Here is a 16,105-nt window from a genome sequence, read left to right as displayed (position 1 = left end):
TATTTCTTGTGTGAAATAAGTCATGGCTTTGTGAGATGCCACCGAGAAGAACTCCCCAGCTGCAAAAGTCCAGTCACGCAGGACTATAGTGGCTACTGGGCAATGTGGTTACTCACAGCATGAAAGGAATTCCCCTCTGTTTTTCTGAAGATTACTATCATGTACATTAACGTGCACTTTGTAGGCATCTTCCCTTCACAGCCTACAGTTCTCATTAGCGCTGCTAAAGCGCATGCGCGAAGCGGAACACTTTTCCATTCGCCTTCTGATCTGACGTCCGTCCAGGAGTCACGCTGTCAGGCTCAGTGACGCATTTCAGTACAACGTTTCCACTCTTCGTTTTCTTTTTCTTTCTTTCATTTTTTTTTTCCATTTTCACTGCATTTTGCCACCATTTTTTTTTTATCAGATATTTGAATGGATTCCACCTATTCGAAATGTAACATTTTACTGAGGATTTTCCCTAATGGCAGACTAATATACTAATATCCCCATAAAAAAACAAAAAAAAACAAAAAAACAAAACATAAAAACACCCGTCTAGTCAATTTATAATTCACTTAATGAAAGCGGAAGGCAGCTGTTGCGGGTTGCCAGCTCCGCATGAATAGCGTCCTCTTTAATGACTATTAGATATTTACAAAGTAACATTTTGAAATAGAGAAGTATTGCAAGCTTAATTTTTAAAATAATTTAAAATAAAAGTTCTTTCCCCATATGTCCCGTTCTATAATGGTATAAAATATATTTACACGTACAATAACGTTAATACAGAGTGAATGAGTAGACTGACACAAATCACAAAGGGATCCGTATTAAACCACAAATTCACCATGTTATTATAATAGATCGGTCTCTAGTGAATCTAGACTGGGATAGATGGATAGATGAGTATATGCGTTGTTTGCCGAAAGTAGGGTAAAAACCGCAACCCTGGCAACACTACATTAAGGTCGCTTGTCGTTTCCATAGCAACTAGGAGACGCACGAGCGTGTGGATATTTGTAAGTAGCTAAATTCAGAGCTAAAGTCACTAGACTTAAAATAAAAACGTGCAGTTTAGTAAGCGTAAACACAAACTAGCATTTAAGTATATTAAGTGGCTTCCAGCAATCTTAAGACCGTGTTATGCTTGTTCTAGTCACCAGGACAGACTGGGCAGCTGAGTAAAGTTGCCCCATTTTCTAACTGAATGGAAGCTCCTGTGGACAGGTGAGCATCAGACTAGAGAGATATTCATCTGTCAGAAACCTAGCACATTTGCCTCTGTTGTATTTGCGGTGGCTCACAAAGTTTTAACTTTGTTTTGGATTCCTATCAGGTTTCAACCATGGGAACCGCATATTGTGTTTCAGAGTATGTTAAAGAGGTGTTTTTTTTTTTAACAGCCTGACTAACAAATAGCTGAATCCCAAATTAATGGCTGAATCCCAAATTGCCCTCTGTGCCCTGTGTGTGTGCACTACAACAAGGATGAGACTACACTCTGTGTAACTAATGCACTACATGTGGAATAGAAAGCCGTTTGGTAATTCCAGTTATTTCAGTGATCTTTCTCTGTGAATAACACTTTTATAAAGGAGAGAAAATTACACCTTCAATCATTTTAATTTCATCAGTTCAATTTTATTTTGTATAAAACTTTTAACAATAGAAATTGTCACAAAGCAGCTTTACAGAGATCCGGATGTTGATGTAGATCCCTAACGAACAAGCCAGAGGAGACAGTGGCAAAGAAAAACTCACTGAGACGACACGAGGTAGAAACCTTTAGAGGTAGGGCTGTAGTCAAGCCTGCCACTGCCAAGACCAGGACTAGCTGAGACAGAGTCAAGACCAAGTCGTAAGGGGTTCAAGTGCAAGTCAAGAGCGAGAAGAGCAAAAAACCAGTACATTATTTTCAAAGCCAGGCTTTTACTTCTACTAAGTGGCTTCGTTTGTGCATTGCGCCAATGGTTAGGCTATTTCCGAGAAGAAAGAACAACTATTTGTCAAACTGTGTGCACTCCTGGTTGAGACCAAGACTGTATTCATCAAGACCATTGACCAAGACCAAGATATGTCCAAGTACTAATGCCAATAAGTCTGAAACAAGTCCAAGTCAATACAGACAATCAATCTTAAGACTACTTCACTAGTCCTTGAGCCCTCAGAAGGGACCAGACTCAAAAGAGAACCCATCCTCTTGTGGCTGACATCAGATAGTAGGATTATAAATTGTTAGTCTTCTACAACAGTATACTATGTAATCAAACAGTACTAAGTGTGTTGAAAGAATGTTCAGTATGAGCATCATATTCTTTATGATTCAGCAGTTCTTAGGTACAAATCTACAGTATCCAGATGAAATTATCCACTGAACAAAGGGTGAGTCTTTGGCATAAACAGATTTGGGGAAGTGCAGTCTTTAGGGTATGCATGAGTGAGTCAGTGCAGAAGCTCAAAGAGGAAGAAGTATCAGGTTTTAGCTTTTACATTCACTGGCTATTTTATTAGATACACCTACTATATAGATGAACTTTCGTCCTCTGTATTTACTGACTGTCTCCAGTCTGTTTCTATTCACAATTCAAGGCCCTGGTGATGGACTGGTGTACCATCCAGTGTTTATTCCTGCCTCATCACCAGTGTTCCTGGGATAGGTTTCCAGTTACTGAAGATGAATCAGTGATCCTCCAGGTCTTTATCAGTGCTCACTCTCTGATCACAGCACTATGGCACTCATGTTGGCTTGATATTCTTGGTTGGTGGACTATTCTCAACCCAGCAGTGACAGATGTGTTAAAACCTCAGCAACACTGCGCCACCCGATAAACTCATAACTACACTTACTAACATTCCATTACCACATTACTGTCAACTGGGCTACATTCATTAAATGGTAGGTGTACCTTATAAAGTGGCTACTCAGTGTATATGATGTCATTAATTAATAGAAAGAATAATTTTATTTAAATGAAATAATACGGAGTTCTTAGAAAAAATAATTCTTCAAGGGTTCTTTAAAGGTTAACTGGTTCCAAAAAGGGTTCTACTTGAAACCTGTCCTGATAGGGAAGTACTGTTGTAGGTTTTGACACAGAACCTTTAAGGGGTCCTCCAGAGTGTAAGTGCACAAATAAAGCAAACATGAATAATTTAAAAGTTTTTTTTTGACAGAGAAAATGTCATGTGAATATTAAAACAGAGGGCATTACAGAAGAAAGATGGATGCCCTCCATCTGGGTTTGGGAGCAGTGGAGCTGTGCAGACAGGCAGACAAAATCTACACAGCTGGAGATGTTAAGAGAGCTGCAGCTCTGTATACACAAGCATTTGGGTGCAATGCAGGATCCACTATGGCCCATATGCGCAGCTTGGACAGGGCCTGTGTAGAACAGATTATTTCAAGTCTGGAAGCTTGGCTTGATGGACATGAAATGACACAGAAGCCTATGGAGGGAATTAGCAAAGGACTGGGCGCAGTATTCCTGTCAACCTTGTGTCCCAATAATGTTTCTGCCTCAGTTTTTAAAATGGAGTCAGTCCTGCTAGGGGCTGCCCATGGCTCTGATGAGATCTTCGCCCGATGTTCATCTCTTCTGGAGGAAAAAAGGACGCCTCGTCCAGAGGGTCCTACACGGGTAATTGTGGAGTTAACTAGAGCTCTTGCCTGCTTGATTTCAGATCCCCATAACCCCAAAGGCCCTCTGCTGTATCTGCAGGCTTTCCTTGCAAATAGATCAGAGACAGTGAGACTGGTCAAAGGTCGGCATGCGGAGCATTTGCCTCGAATAGTCAAAGCTTTCTTTGAGCAAATGTCCCCAAAATTCCCCATTCTTCATGCTGAGTGCAAATTGGAAGACAGTCTCAATTATGAAAAAAAGACTGAAGATCTCCCCCTCTCTGAATCAGTTGACTTTTTAGTTGCTATTTCACCTGAGAACACACTAGTGAGAGAACTTCAGGGAGCTGTGTTGTTTTCCTTGGGCATATTTGATGAAAGTGCTGAGGCTTTGTCCCTGGCTCTGCAACTGGCAGAAATCCAGACAGATACAAAATCAAACCTGGATCTGGCTGTAATGGGAGCGACACCAGAGAGGAGAGCTAGTTTACTCGTGGCCAGAGCAGCTGCCTGTTTTTCAGCAAGTGGACGAGTGAGTGAAGCTTGCCGAGACCTTGCTGAAGGTTTTGCTGTCCACCCTGCGACGGCCAGACACCAGTTCCAGACGATGTTCTCTGAAAATGGCATTGCAGCAGTGGTGCGTTTTGAATTGCGGCATCAGGCTGAGAGAGGCCTGTCTAACTTTAAGGAGACAGTTCTCCAGAGATCTGACCTGCGTTCCTGCGCAGGGGTGGAGCTACTAGACCCTGTCATTGCCCAGCTTCGAGCTCTGTGCCATCTGGAGCCTGACGGAGGCGCTCGGGAGCTGCGGGTCCGACTTGCAGACTGTCTGCTCTTGCATGGAGAGTTCAAAGAAGCACTGTCCATCAGCAGCCAGCTTGCCGCAGCCACCCCTTTGAACTACCAGAACACAATACAGGTACTGCGTGGCTTTTCCCGGCTCCTCTCTGAGGACCACCAAGGAGCTCTGGAGGATTTCCAGGCTGTGATTGAGCATAGTGCTCCTCATCCTCCGAGTTGTGTGCGTGCTCTGTGCGGGAGGGGCCTGTTGCGCATGATGGCTGGCTCACATTACCTCACTGCACTGGACTACATAACAGCGAGTCGACTCCAGCATCAGGACACGGCACTGACCATCAGGTGCCTGGTGCCGTGGAACTACCGTGGCCTGCTGTGCACTGTGTTGCTTGAGCAAGGAAGGGAAATGCTGGAAGAGTTTGCAGGGCAGAGAAATATTTCAGGTGCTAATGCAGTCAAGGAGCATCAAATCAACAACCAGCTGCCAGCTGCCAAACAGATGAAAGACCATCAGTCCATGATGACAGCAGAGGGCTACACTATCAACAAAGAAGGGTACAGTTACGCAACCGATTCCGAGAAACCGATTCCTAATATATGTATATGCACAGTATATATAGTAAACCTTAATAAAATCAGATCATTGTCATTAACCAACATGATAGTTTTAATTTAATTTTAATTAAAAAATTTTTTAACGCATGCACATACGTAGATAGAAAGGGTAATCAAACAAAAAAATTGTTTGCTTAAAAATGTTCAATTGTACACACAGAATTATGACGTGATTGTGTAAAATAGTATTGTGACAGACTCCTTATTTTTATTCACTTATTTTTTAATTAACTTGTGCATGTTAAAATAGTAGTGAATATCTTAAAACTATGAAATACATAGAAAATATGAAATACATGAACAAATTGTTAAATGCATGGCAAAACTATGGTATATTTTAGAATATTAGTGGCCTCCATGACACTTCTTGTCAGTAAACTTAATGACTTCACCACATGTGTCATATGCTACTAAATATAGATTTTTTTTAAAATATATACGTAGACATAATTTGTATGTACCATTTACAGTTATAATCATTACGTTTACTTTTGAGTGGTATTTTATCTGTATATTTATATTATTGCATTCAGAATGGCAGTAGGTGTACATGCGCTTGCCGTTCTCTTGATGGAGTTGCAGCAGGATGAAGACTCGCCCCAGATCCTTGCGGCAGATGCCCTGTACCAGCTGAACCGTGTTGAGGAGGCATATCGTATTCTCCTCTGCATGGAGCGCACATCTTCCCGCTCACCTGTCCTTGCCCGACTCGCTCTGCTCCAGCTGCACCGGGGCTTCCTGTATGATGCCAACCAGGTGCCCCCTTGATCCTTTATGATAGGTTTGATTGCCTTTAAAAAATTGCCTTGAAAAGCATGTAACGATTGTCTCTGTGGACTTACAGTTACTGAAGAAGCTTATCCATTGTGGGGACACTAGCTGCTTAAGCTCTCTGCTCTCTGTGGCAGCTCTAAAGGACAGAGCACTCCTAGAGAAACACTGTCACAATGCGTCAAAACGCATTCTGCATAGCCAGCAAGAGGAAAGTGCCATCAGGGAGGCTGTGGCCTATCTCTCTATTGCCATTATGGCTTCAGGTAAGTATGAAATGAGTGTACAATAATCAAGGTAAAAATAAGCTTCTAGCAGCAGTGCATATACAGTACTTTTCTGTTTTGACCATGTCAGTGGAAGAAGTTATTTGCTTACTGGGGAATACTGTTCTGTGGTATATAGAGGAAGTGACTCTACTGATAGAAAATCTGTCTGACGTAAAGCAGTTCCTATAACATTGCTTCAGTAGAAAGAAACTCTTCTGAAATGAAACCCAGGCAACTGAATCCACTTTAGTTCATGAATTTTCCATTGTAAACATGTCAGTCTTTTAGCAGACTTAATGCTTAAACCCAGAGATGGTTTCATATTGACTACCCTGATCTTTTAGGTGGTGAAGCAACGGACTCCTTATTGGAGAGAGCTAGATGTTACATTTTACTGGGCCAAAGGAAGACTGCCATTTTTGACTTCACTGCTATCCTTAAGGAGCACAGAAATCATGTGCAAGCTCTGTGTGGGAGAGGGTTCACTTATCTAATGTTGAACCAGCAGAAGGTGTGGTGTTATTACTGAGCCCTGTTTGTCTTGATTTATGTTTTGTGCTTTATGATTGTGGCTCTTATCATGAAGAAAAAACCTGCAGCAGGATTATTTGCCATTGGTAATGCTGCCCCCTGTACTTGTCTGTAAGAATCGCTTTAACATGCTTTCATGTTTAATTCTACATATACTGGTAGATCATGATTCTTTTTGTATAGTCACTATATATAGCAACACTAATAAAAGATTCTGTTGTAATGAATTTAAATTGGCACTCTCTTTTGAATTCTTCCAAGGAAGCCACACAAGATATCCTGGCAGCTCTTCAGGTTGATGCAGAAGAGGTAACTCTGAGTATTCAGTCCTTAAAAGACAAGGCACGGAAGCTAATCTGCGAATGGCTACAACAGCACTGTCGTGCCAGACTTTCCACCATTCTATCTACAAACTCAATACCCTGCCAGCAGGATTGTCTTAAAGAAGCCTTTCTGATTAGTGGAGTGCTGATGAAAACTGACTACAGAGATCCAAGGTGGCACCTCCTCTACATAGATAGCCTGCTTGCCCGAGGTGAAGTTTGCAGCTTACTTATAACACCTTTTCCATAAAGCAACATCTGTGTATGTTCAGAGTTCAGACAAAGTTCAAAGCTGGCTCAAAGCTTTTGTCTGTGTATTTGCTAATGTCTCAGGGGACTTGAAGGCAGCAGGTACGCACCTCCTGCAGGTCTTTGGTCAGGAGCCTCGTGACGCAGCAGCCCAGGCCAGGTGGGGAGTGGTGGAGAGCTGGAAAAAGAACTACAGATCAGCAGTGAAGTGTTTGAGTGTGGTGTCTGAGAAAGATCCCTCAGTGCTAGACTTCCTCCTGACTCTCATTCAGCCCCAGCAAAAGACACGCCTGTCACAGGTAATATAATAATCTATAATCTAATATAACAAACAAACACTACATAAGAATTATACAATATCTTGCTTTATATGAGGCATGCAGCCACTTTCGTACGTATATCAGAAATCTTTAGTGTATTCTCTGTTTAAAGCCTTTATATCCTATTTCAGGGGTGCCCAACTAAGTCCAGTAAAGACTGGTGTTTTCCCAGGTCTAACGCATTTATTAAACTGTATAATAAACCTGTTTAGCGATAACATCAAAAGCTCACATCTATTCCATGAACAGGGCATGTTATCATGATGGTCAAGTTACGCATACTCCTGTGTTTCCACTTGTCAGGCAGCGTCGCAGGAGGCGAGCAGAGTCTCAGAGAGTGGCCAGTGGGAGCGTGCAGTGGCTCTGCTGACTGTGGCTGTGCAAGCGCTAGATGGTACAAAGCTCCAGCACCTGCGTCAGCGGGCAGCATGCCTAGCACAGCTGGGTCTCAATGAAAAGGCAGTGTCAGATCTGGATAGGGTCATCCTTTCCCACAGCCAGGACAGCAGTGAGGAGGCCAAAGTTAAGGCGGAGGATCTGTGCAGACGGGGCCGGAGTCTCCTGTCATGCTCCCGGGACGAGGTGGCTCTAAATGACTTTTGTCAGGCTTTGGAGCTACACACAGAGCAGGCACTACTGTGTGTGGAGGCTGGACCAGGAAGGCATCGCCTTGCTGAGCTCTTTCTACGCTTTGCACTGCAGAATTATGGAGAGCAGCAGTTGGACAAGGCCTGGCGCCTCACAGAGAGTGGCCTGAGGGTAGACAGCAGCCATGCTGAGCTGCGCCGTCTCAAAGCCAGAATTAAACGAGAAGTCTCTGGAACATGTATCGTACACTAAAAAAAATCTAAATACATTGGGTTTATGATTAGGTAACAGAAATGTTCAGGTACAAGTTATATGGGTTTCTAAGTCACAAACATTTTTCTATTCTTTTTTCCTTTTGATCACTTGTTTTTATGCTGTTTTGTGTGAATAAATTGTTAATCATACATGAATGTTAGCACATAATAACAGAGCTCTAATCTATCTTGTGCCCATTAATGTTTACATGAAAAAGGGATTCCAGTGTAATGTGTTAATGTAATTGTAGCTTTCTATTCAGAAATATGTTGAACCAAAATCTGTTTCATATTGTTCTTTACTTTTAGCTCATGTCACTATATATAAAATCATCCTTTAGGTTCAGTCAGTTTTGGGTTAAATGATTTGACTTGAAAATTATTTGTGGGGTTTCAAAAATTGGAAACAGAAATTTTTATGGGACACCTGAACAACGGATATGAATGTAACAGAATGAAAATAAAAATGGCTTCTGGAAATATGTTGGAGTTGGTTTCCAATGGAGCACAGAGCTGGATTAATTAATTAGCAATTATTGTTTAGGTATGTTGGTGGCTGTAGGTTTAATGCTCATTCTCTCTATGCGTGCTCTTTCATTTATTGTTCAGGGCTCACATATTTCTTGAAATTTTTTCACTCGCAAAGTTGCGGAAGCCTGTTTAATCTAGATAAACTGGATTGGTGCAGTTTATACTGTGACAGTAGATAGAAATCTTGTACTTATCACACCCTGTTCTGCACCACACTAGCTTAAAACCTCTAGCATGACTCCACTGGACCTGTTATCCCTCAGGGTAAACGGAAGACATGCATCAAGACTTTCGGTCCTGTCACCCAGGTGGTGGAATGAACTTTCCCTCTCTGTCTGAACAGATGAGTCACTGGCTGAGTCAGGAAGACTGAAGACCTACTGCCTCTTCACCAAGCCCTTAAATTAACTCTTATTTAATAATAAAAAAATCCCTTGACTGTGTTTTCATTACTTGCTGTACTTACTTCCCCCTAGCAGAGTTTTTGCTTGGTGGTATTTATAGACCCTAAACCATAAACTAAATTAGCATGTGGATGTGCTTTTTGTTAATAGAGACTACAAAGCATTTCTTTAGGTCCTTCTGGATAAGGGCATCTGCTGTCTACTAAATACTGTTAAGGTAAATACTAGTAATGAATACTAGTAATGTTCGAGTTTTATTTAAGCCTGTACATACAGCCTCACTATTAACATTGTTCTGTATCTTAGAAGGTCAGGTGAGTAGTGAAAGAAGAGCAAAGAGCCTACAAAGAGCGTAAGGAGTTCCATCCAAATGGCTTTTGTCACACTGACTGCCATTCAGCACATGGAAAATATGGCAGTTTATTGTAGTTTCAATGCAAGCTCCACTACCTCATTAACAGCAAGTAGGTGGTTTCTCTCAGTTTGTACTAACAGGCATTTAATATATTTTCCATCTGTAAATTTGCTGATTCCTCAGCAGTGTTGCTACCAAAAGCAGGATACAACACCATACGATACATTTCACACACTTACACAAAACAGTCAAAACTGTACAGACTGTCTTAATCTTTAAATGCAGAATAATGTAACTCATTGTTAATGTCTTTAGTCCTTCTCCCATAATCAAGTTGGCTAAGTCACACACACACACACAAAACACCATTCCAAAAATACCCAGGTACATCTTATAAAGACCAAAAGTCCCTTTTTCTGCTCACACGATGTCAGAGGTACAGAAATGTGTGTATCTTCTTGTGGTACAGCTGGTGAGAGTGCATTCATTTGATGATTCACTATAAACAACACACAGATTCTAATCTGAGAGCGAGAGTGAACACCGATTCACAGTGAGACTGAATTGAGAAAAATATTATCCATAGGAATAAGAACGTAACCCTGTGTTTAACAAATGTGTTTACACTGTGGAATATGTTGCTTGCTCTTATTCATTTTGCTTTCAGCTGCATGACTTCTTCAAAACATCAACTTTTACCTGTATCCTGGTTGAAGAAGGCTAGACCATCACTGTGATCCCACAGATGAGCCTACGTTACCCTGTCAATGATGTCCTCACATATTTGCATTTTTTAATAGTATACTTACTTTATTCAGTTATATATGCACCAGTTTTGATTATATACATTTTATATTAATAGGAATGTGGTCTAAAAGCTTGTTTAGCTTGTATCAAAAGTTGATATTTTGGCTATGTTTAACTCCCACTCACACTAGAGGGTGCTGCTTGACCTGTGTGTGTAGACAGATGAGCTGGATTTAAGCCAACACATCCTCTATGTGTATTACACAAAATCTCATCATCAAACTTCCTGTTCATCCTTTCAGGAAAAAATATAAAGCACACAGTTTCCTCTTAAATGTAGTCAATCATCCATAATGTATTTGGCTTCTAAAATTTGGCTTTAAAATGGCAGCTACTGCTGTTTTTTGTGCTTTTGTCATTTGTAATATGAGGGTGAGACAAATGAAAATCAAATATTAAACTGAATTGAATTTTTTTCCCTAGAGGTATCTGGACACTCATGAAGCACAGGAACACTCGCATTAACAAAAGAGTGAGATTATGTAGAAAAAGACCGACACTTTTATGACGTCTATTTGCAATAAACAATGCAAAAAAAGATCTTCTTTTGACTCACCCTCATAGATAAAAGTGTGTCATACACAAGCAAGTCAATTTTGGAGTTACTAAAAAACTCTGTAGGTTGGAGACACGTGTCATCTTGATAGTTTACACATGCAGTTTCCACAATAGCACAGTTGCTGGTAGTGGCTTCCCTTATTAACTGTATTAAGCTTTTATGTACTAAATTAGAACCTACAAGGAAACCTCAAGCTAACCATGTCTTACTGGCAGGCTTCATTCGGAAAATTAGGTATTTTTTGATGCACCATCACTTTATGATACACCTTTGGGATCATACTACATTCCTACTTTGCCATTAAATTGTTCAGAACCATTGACTGTTTGATAACCTAGAGGTGGGCCTGCATAAAATTTAATCACAATGATTTTTTTTACAGTAATATTTATAATAATACACTACTGTATTATGCCTCATGCCTTAATGTCAGATTCAACCTTCCCTTTGACAATCTTTTAAAATCACCCTGTATTCTCATGTGCCATGTTTACAATATTTGTACAATAGCAGAACAATATTTCTTGTAGTTAATGATACCGTTATTCCCATAACTTTTTCTCAGAAGTAAAATACCATTTGATAAATCTAAATCAGACCCCATTAGTATTTATAATCATCATGTTTAGAGGGTCAGAACAGTGTGTTTTTTTTGTTGTTGCTGTTGTGTAATTAATTAGGAAAACAAATTCACATAATTTGGTGACAAATTTAACAGACCATGTGATAATGAGCATGTAATTGTAGTATAGATATGCCCAACTTTCAAAAGTATGGAAAGGCTCTACTACTTGACATGTCTCTATCAGCTTTGCACATCTAGATCTTGATATTCTGCCTATTCTTATTGGCAAAATTGCTCAAGCTCAGTCAGATTGGATAGAGACCACTGGTAAGACCATTTTCTGATCTTGCCACAGATGCTAATAAGATTGCCGTCAGGGCCATTCTAACACATTCAGATTCTTGGTTTTCAACTACTTCATTGTAGCTTTGGAAGTATACTTAGGGTTATTGTCCTGCTGGAAGGTGAACCTCCACTGCAATCTCAGGTCTCTTGCAGACTGGAGCAGGTTTTCTTCTAGGATTGCCCTGTATTTGGTTCTATCCATTGTGCCCTCCAACTCTGACCAGTTTCCCAGTCCCTGGAATTCAACTGCGCTCTACAGAATGCTCAAAGTTTTTGATTTTTTTTTTTTTTTCCATAACTAAGCCCTGATTTTACTTGGAATTTTCCAGAATTTTGTCTCAGACTTGTTTTGATAGGGCTTTGGTCTTTAGGATGCTGTTTGTTTAGGTATGTTCTCTAACAAACTCTGGGGCCTTCTAGGAATGTGTGAATTTATATGGTGAGACTTTAATTGAATGCAGGTGAACTCCATTCAACTAACTATGTGACTTCTGATGGTTTCTCAAGAAATAATTTAGGGATTTCACAGCAACAGGGTGATGCTATCAACCCTCAGAAACCTGGACACAGACACCGGGAGAACATGCGAAACTTCACACAGACAGTAACCTGAGCTGAGGATCAAACCTGGGATGCCGAAGCTGTGAGGTGGCAATATCACCTGTACGTAATGTATGTAACCTGTACACATTTACTGTTTCACTCCTACATTTCCCCCCTACTTCAATGTTATGGGTTATTTTGTGGTTCATGACATATATAACCCAGATTAAATCCATTCCAGTTCTAGGCTGTCACACTACAAAATGTGGAAAAGGGGGTAATTACTAAAGGCAAGTCACTGTACTTGCATTGAATGAAGTACTATAATAGACAACTAGAGAAAATCTTATATGTATTTAGTCTCAATTTATTTTTTGAACTGTAGTATTTAAAATAAATAAAATAAACAATATGAAGGACAAACTCACATTTAGATATAGGAGCCCCCGTCAAATCAGCCATAAGAGTCCACTGACCTGAGAGGCGATAATTAAGGTTGATATAACACACTCATACTATTTGTGTCTTGCATCTGCAGCATAGTGATGTATGTTGTAATGGCGATTTGAGTAGAGGGGGTTCTGTTAATCTTTCCTAGACCCAGTTTTCAGGACACAGAAATTCAAGTATTTCCTTTAAGGTGTGCACTTTCACCTTGTGTGCTGAATTGTAGTTTGGTGTTTGTGCTCATCACCATAGTGACAGCTCTCCATGAAGAAACTCAGGCTTTTTTTTTTTCTGAGCTCTGCTATAGCTCAAAGAGGTGAACTTTTGTTAACAAATGTGTTTCTTTCTTGCATAAGACATATGATAGTAGGCCCCTGGTGAATTTTGCAAAAGTAAAACTATGCATTGTAAAATAAATTTTGAGAAAGCACATTTTTAATGTTAAGACTGGAAAGGGGAAGTATGCTTTTGGGAAATGCTCCTCTGTCACTGATGAAGACTGTTAATGAGAGGGACTAATGGAATCTTAGATTGTTAATGACAAGCCCTAAAGAAGGCAATTTGATGAAGATGCAAAATTAAATGTAAGCTTAGAATTTTAAAGGGGAGAATTGTGTCTACAAATTTAGGTTTGTGAGAAAGGGCAAAGTATTCATAAATCTGTTTATTTGGTTTGTGAGTGATGGTTAGGTGGATGGTTAACATGACATTTCCTGCATCAGAATTCAGGATATATGTGACTAAATAGGCTGTGCTAAATGTACTGTACACATTCACTATTCCAGGAGTCCCATATCTAAACTACAGCTATAAACTATATCAAAGACTTTACCACAGTTTGGTGATTTCCTTGCTCCCATAAACCTAGTAAACCTGGCAATTAACTGGTGAGATGAATTGGGTGTTTTTAAGAAGGAAAAAGACAAACTGTGCCAGAATCCAGTCTGCCAGGACCCTTGATCAAATGCATCAGTCATCTAAGCTATTTGATTGCTCCCATGTCACGTATCTTGTGATCTTGGAATGCTTCAGACTAGAATATGAACCTATAGTTTAAACTGTAAACACTTGGTAATGAGATTTTATTAACCGTTTTATGATCTTAAATCCGTCTACTACATCAATCAAGTATGAATGGAACAAAATGGTAAAAAAATAAGTCACTACTGTTTTGAAAGCAATTTAGTCTTTTCCAGATTGCCTTATTATTAAATTTTAGACGTAGCTATATACCATATTAAGGTTACATTAATAGAACAGAAAATTGTCTGAGCTAATGGACCAGTTTGCTTAGTTTTTGACACTTACAGATGGTTTCCATCTCATTACTACCATTGATTTTAAGATTTCTCCAGTTCACTTTATACTGTGGACCTCACTACGTCAAAGAACCATATTAACCTAACTTATTGCAACGTTTCTGTCTCCACTATCCAAACACTAGGTCATAATCATCGTTAGTTAAATAATAGAATGTGCCAGTTTGTGCTGAATGCTCTGTTAGTGAATTAATAGAATCTAATAGTATCAGTGTTGCTTTCTTATGGCTATATGAAGTCCTTCACACAAAGTAATGCATGTATTTTTAAGTGTGTTGAGAAGGCTTTGATGTGCATACATGTGCTTAACTCTTCCTTTTGGTCTCTTTGCAGGGGAATAAGGGATGGCAGACAACAAAAGAGCTTTGAGGTTAGATGTAAGTCCTGCACACTTAAAGCTGCACAATATTTACAAAAAAAGTAATGCATTATTTTGCACTATTCACCTCCATTCGTGAAACCTTAGATTTCATGGTTAAAGATTGGCCTCCAAATGTTCTAATTTATTTGAACAATGTTAGGGCCCTTTTTCTTAAAACTACAGTTTAGCATTTAACAAATAAATGAGCATGACTTGTCTCTTATTTTTTAGTGTTGAACTATCACCACGGATACAGTGGGTAGAATTGCCACCTCACAGCTCCAGAGTCCCGATGAACTCTAGTTACTGTCTGTGTCAGATTTTGCATTTTCTACCTGTGTTTGTGTGGGTTTCCTCTGGGTTCTCTGGTTTCCTCATACTCTCCAAAAATATGCAGTTGTAGTCATCAGCTATTCTAAATTGCCCTGTGAGTCAAAGCATTATGTGAGTGTGGGAGTGGGCTGTTGGTACAGAGCCAGGCTGCTTTATGATGTGATACTCTTCTGATCTCAGATCTCTGAAGGTTTGTCAGGACTTTCTGGACAGCTATATGGTCTCAAAAACACTGCTTTTGAAGCTGTTAAAAATGAGTTATGTTCAGCTCTGATGTGAAATGTGTGTTTTTATATTTTACTTAGATTGCTGGTTTGGGATTTACTTTAAGTGCTTTGGCTCTTGGCCTTTTTATAGTGTATATACGCTGAAATAATACCACTGGCATTTAGATGAATGTGTGTTTATATTTGGTTATATTATCAGAGAGACCAATGATAGCATTTGTATGAATAAATGCAATTAACAATTGAATGAATCTGTTGGAAGACATTTTATTATACAGCTACTATATATATTATATTATAATGTATATTATATGTCTTTTTTTGTTCATCATTACATTTTGAAATTTAATTACCTGCCAATGTGGAAATATATATATATATATATATATATATATATATATATATATATATATATATATATATATATATAGAGAGAGAGAGAGAGAGAGAGAGAGAGAGAGAGCAGTTATGTTTTTATGTTAATCTTTTATATCGTAAACATATAATTTAAATTTATCATGAATAGAAACTACTTTTCATGGTGTGAGGCAACAGTGCTACAGTGCTAACCACTAAGCCACCATGCCCCTAGGGAATTTATCTAATATTTATTATCAGGAGCAGTCGTGGCCTAATGGATAGAGAGTCGAACTTGCAACCCGAAGGCGAACCTGAAGGTTGTGAGTTTGAGTCTCAGGTCCAGCAGGGATTGTGGGTGGGGGGAGTGAATGACCAGCGCTCTCTCCCACCCTCAATACCACGACTGAGGTGAGACCCTTGAGCAAGGCACCGAACCCCCAACTGCTCCCCGGGTGCTGCAGCAAAAAAAGGCTGCCCACTGCTCCGGGTGTGTGTTCACGGTGTGTGTGTGTGTGTGTGTGTGTGTTCACTACTGTGTGTGTGCACTTGGATGGGTTAAATGCAGAGCACAAATTCCTAGTATGGGTCACCATACTTGGCCACTTCACTTCACTTTCACTTATTTCT

At 39.7% G+C, this 16,105-nt stretch overlaps 1 protein-coding gene across 1 annotated transcript; it reads left to right on the top strand.

The window, feature by feature from the left end:
* The first annotated feature begins 991 nt into the window (after positions 1-991).
* ttc34 (tetratricopeptide repeat domain 34) lies at positions 992-9,365 on the top strand. The gene is made up of 8 exons (XM_026920375.3): positions 992-1,212; positions 3,160-4,957; positions 5,551-5,773; positions 5,862-6,054; positions 6,402-6,568; positions 6,850-7,123; positions 7,245-7,459; positions 7,784-9,365. The coding sequence occupies exons 2-8, from the start codon at positions 3,207-3,209 to the stop codon at positions 8,318-8,320; spliced, it is 3,360 nt and encodes a 1,119-aa protein (XP_026776176.3). The 5' UTR covers positions 992-1,212; positions 3,160-3,206; the 3' UTR covers positions 8,321-9,365.
* Positions 9,366-16,105: the final 6,740 nt, after the last annotated feature.

This window comes from Pangasianodon hypophthalmus, chromosome 16, assembly GCF_027358585.1.
Source record: "Pangasianodon hypophthalmus isolate fPanHyp1 chromosome 16, fPanHyp1.pri, whole genome shotgun sequence".
Lineage (NCBI taxonomy): Eukaryota > Metazoa > Chordata > Actinopteri > Siluriformes > Pangasiidae > Pangasianodon > Pangasianodon hypophthalmus.
This window is presented reverse-complemented; position numbering and strand designations above follow the sequence as displayed.

Excerpts from the sequence above, each read along its gene's own strand:
- ttc34 (XM_026920375.3), top strand. The coding sequence starts at position 3,207 with ATGGATGCCCTCCATCTGGGTTTGGGAGCAGTGGAGCTGTGCAGACAG. Across the intron at positions 6,569-6,849 it reads TAATGTTGAACCAGCAGAAG|GAAGCCACACAAGATATCCT; the intron begins GTGTGGTGTTAT and ends AATTCTTCCAAG. Across the intron at positions 7,124-7,244 it reads AGATAGCCTGCTTGCCCGAG|GGGACTTGAAGGCAGCAGGT; the intron begins GTGAAGTTTGCA and ends CTAATGTCTCAG.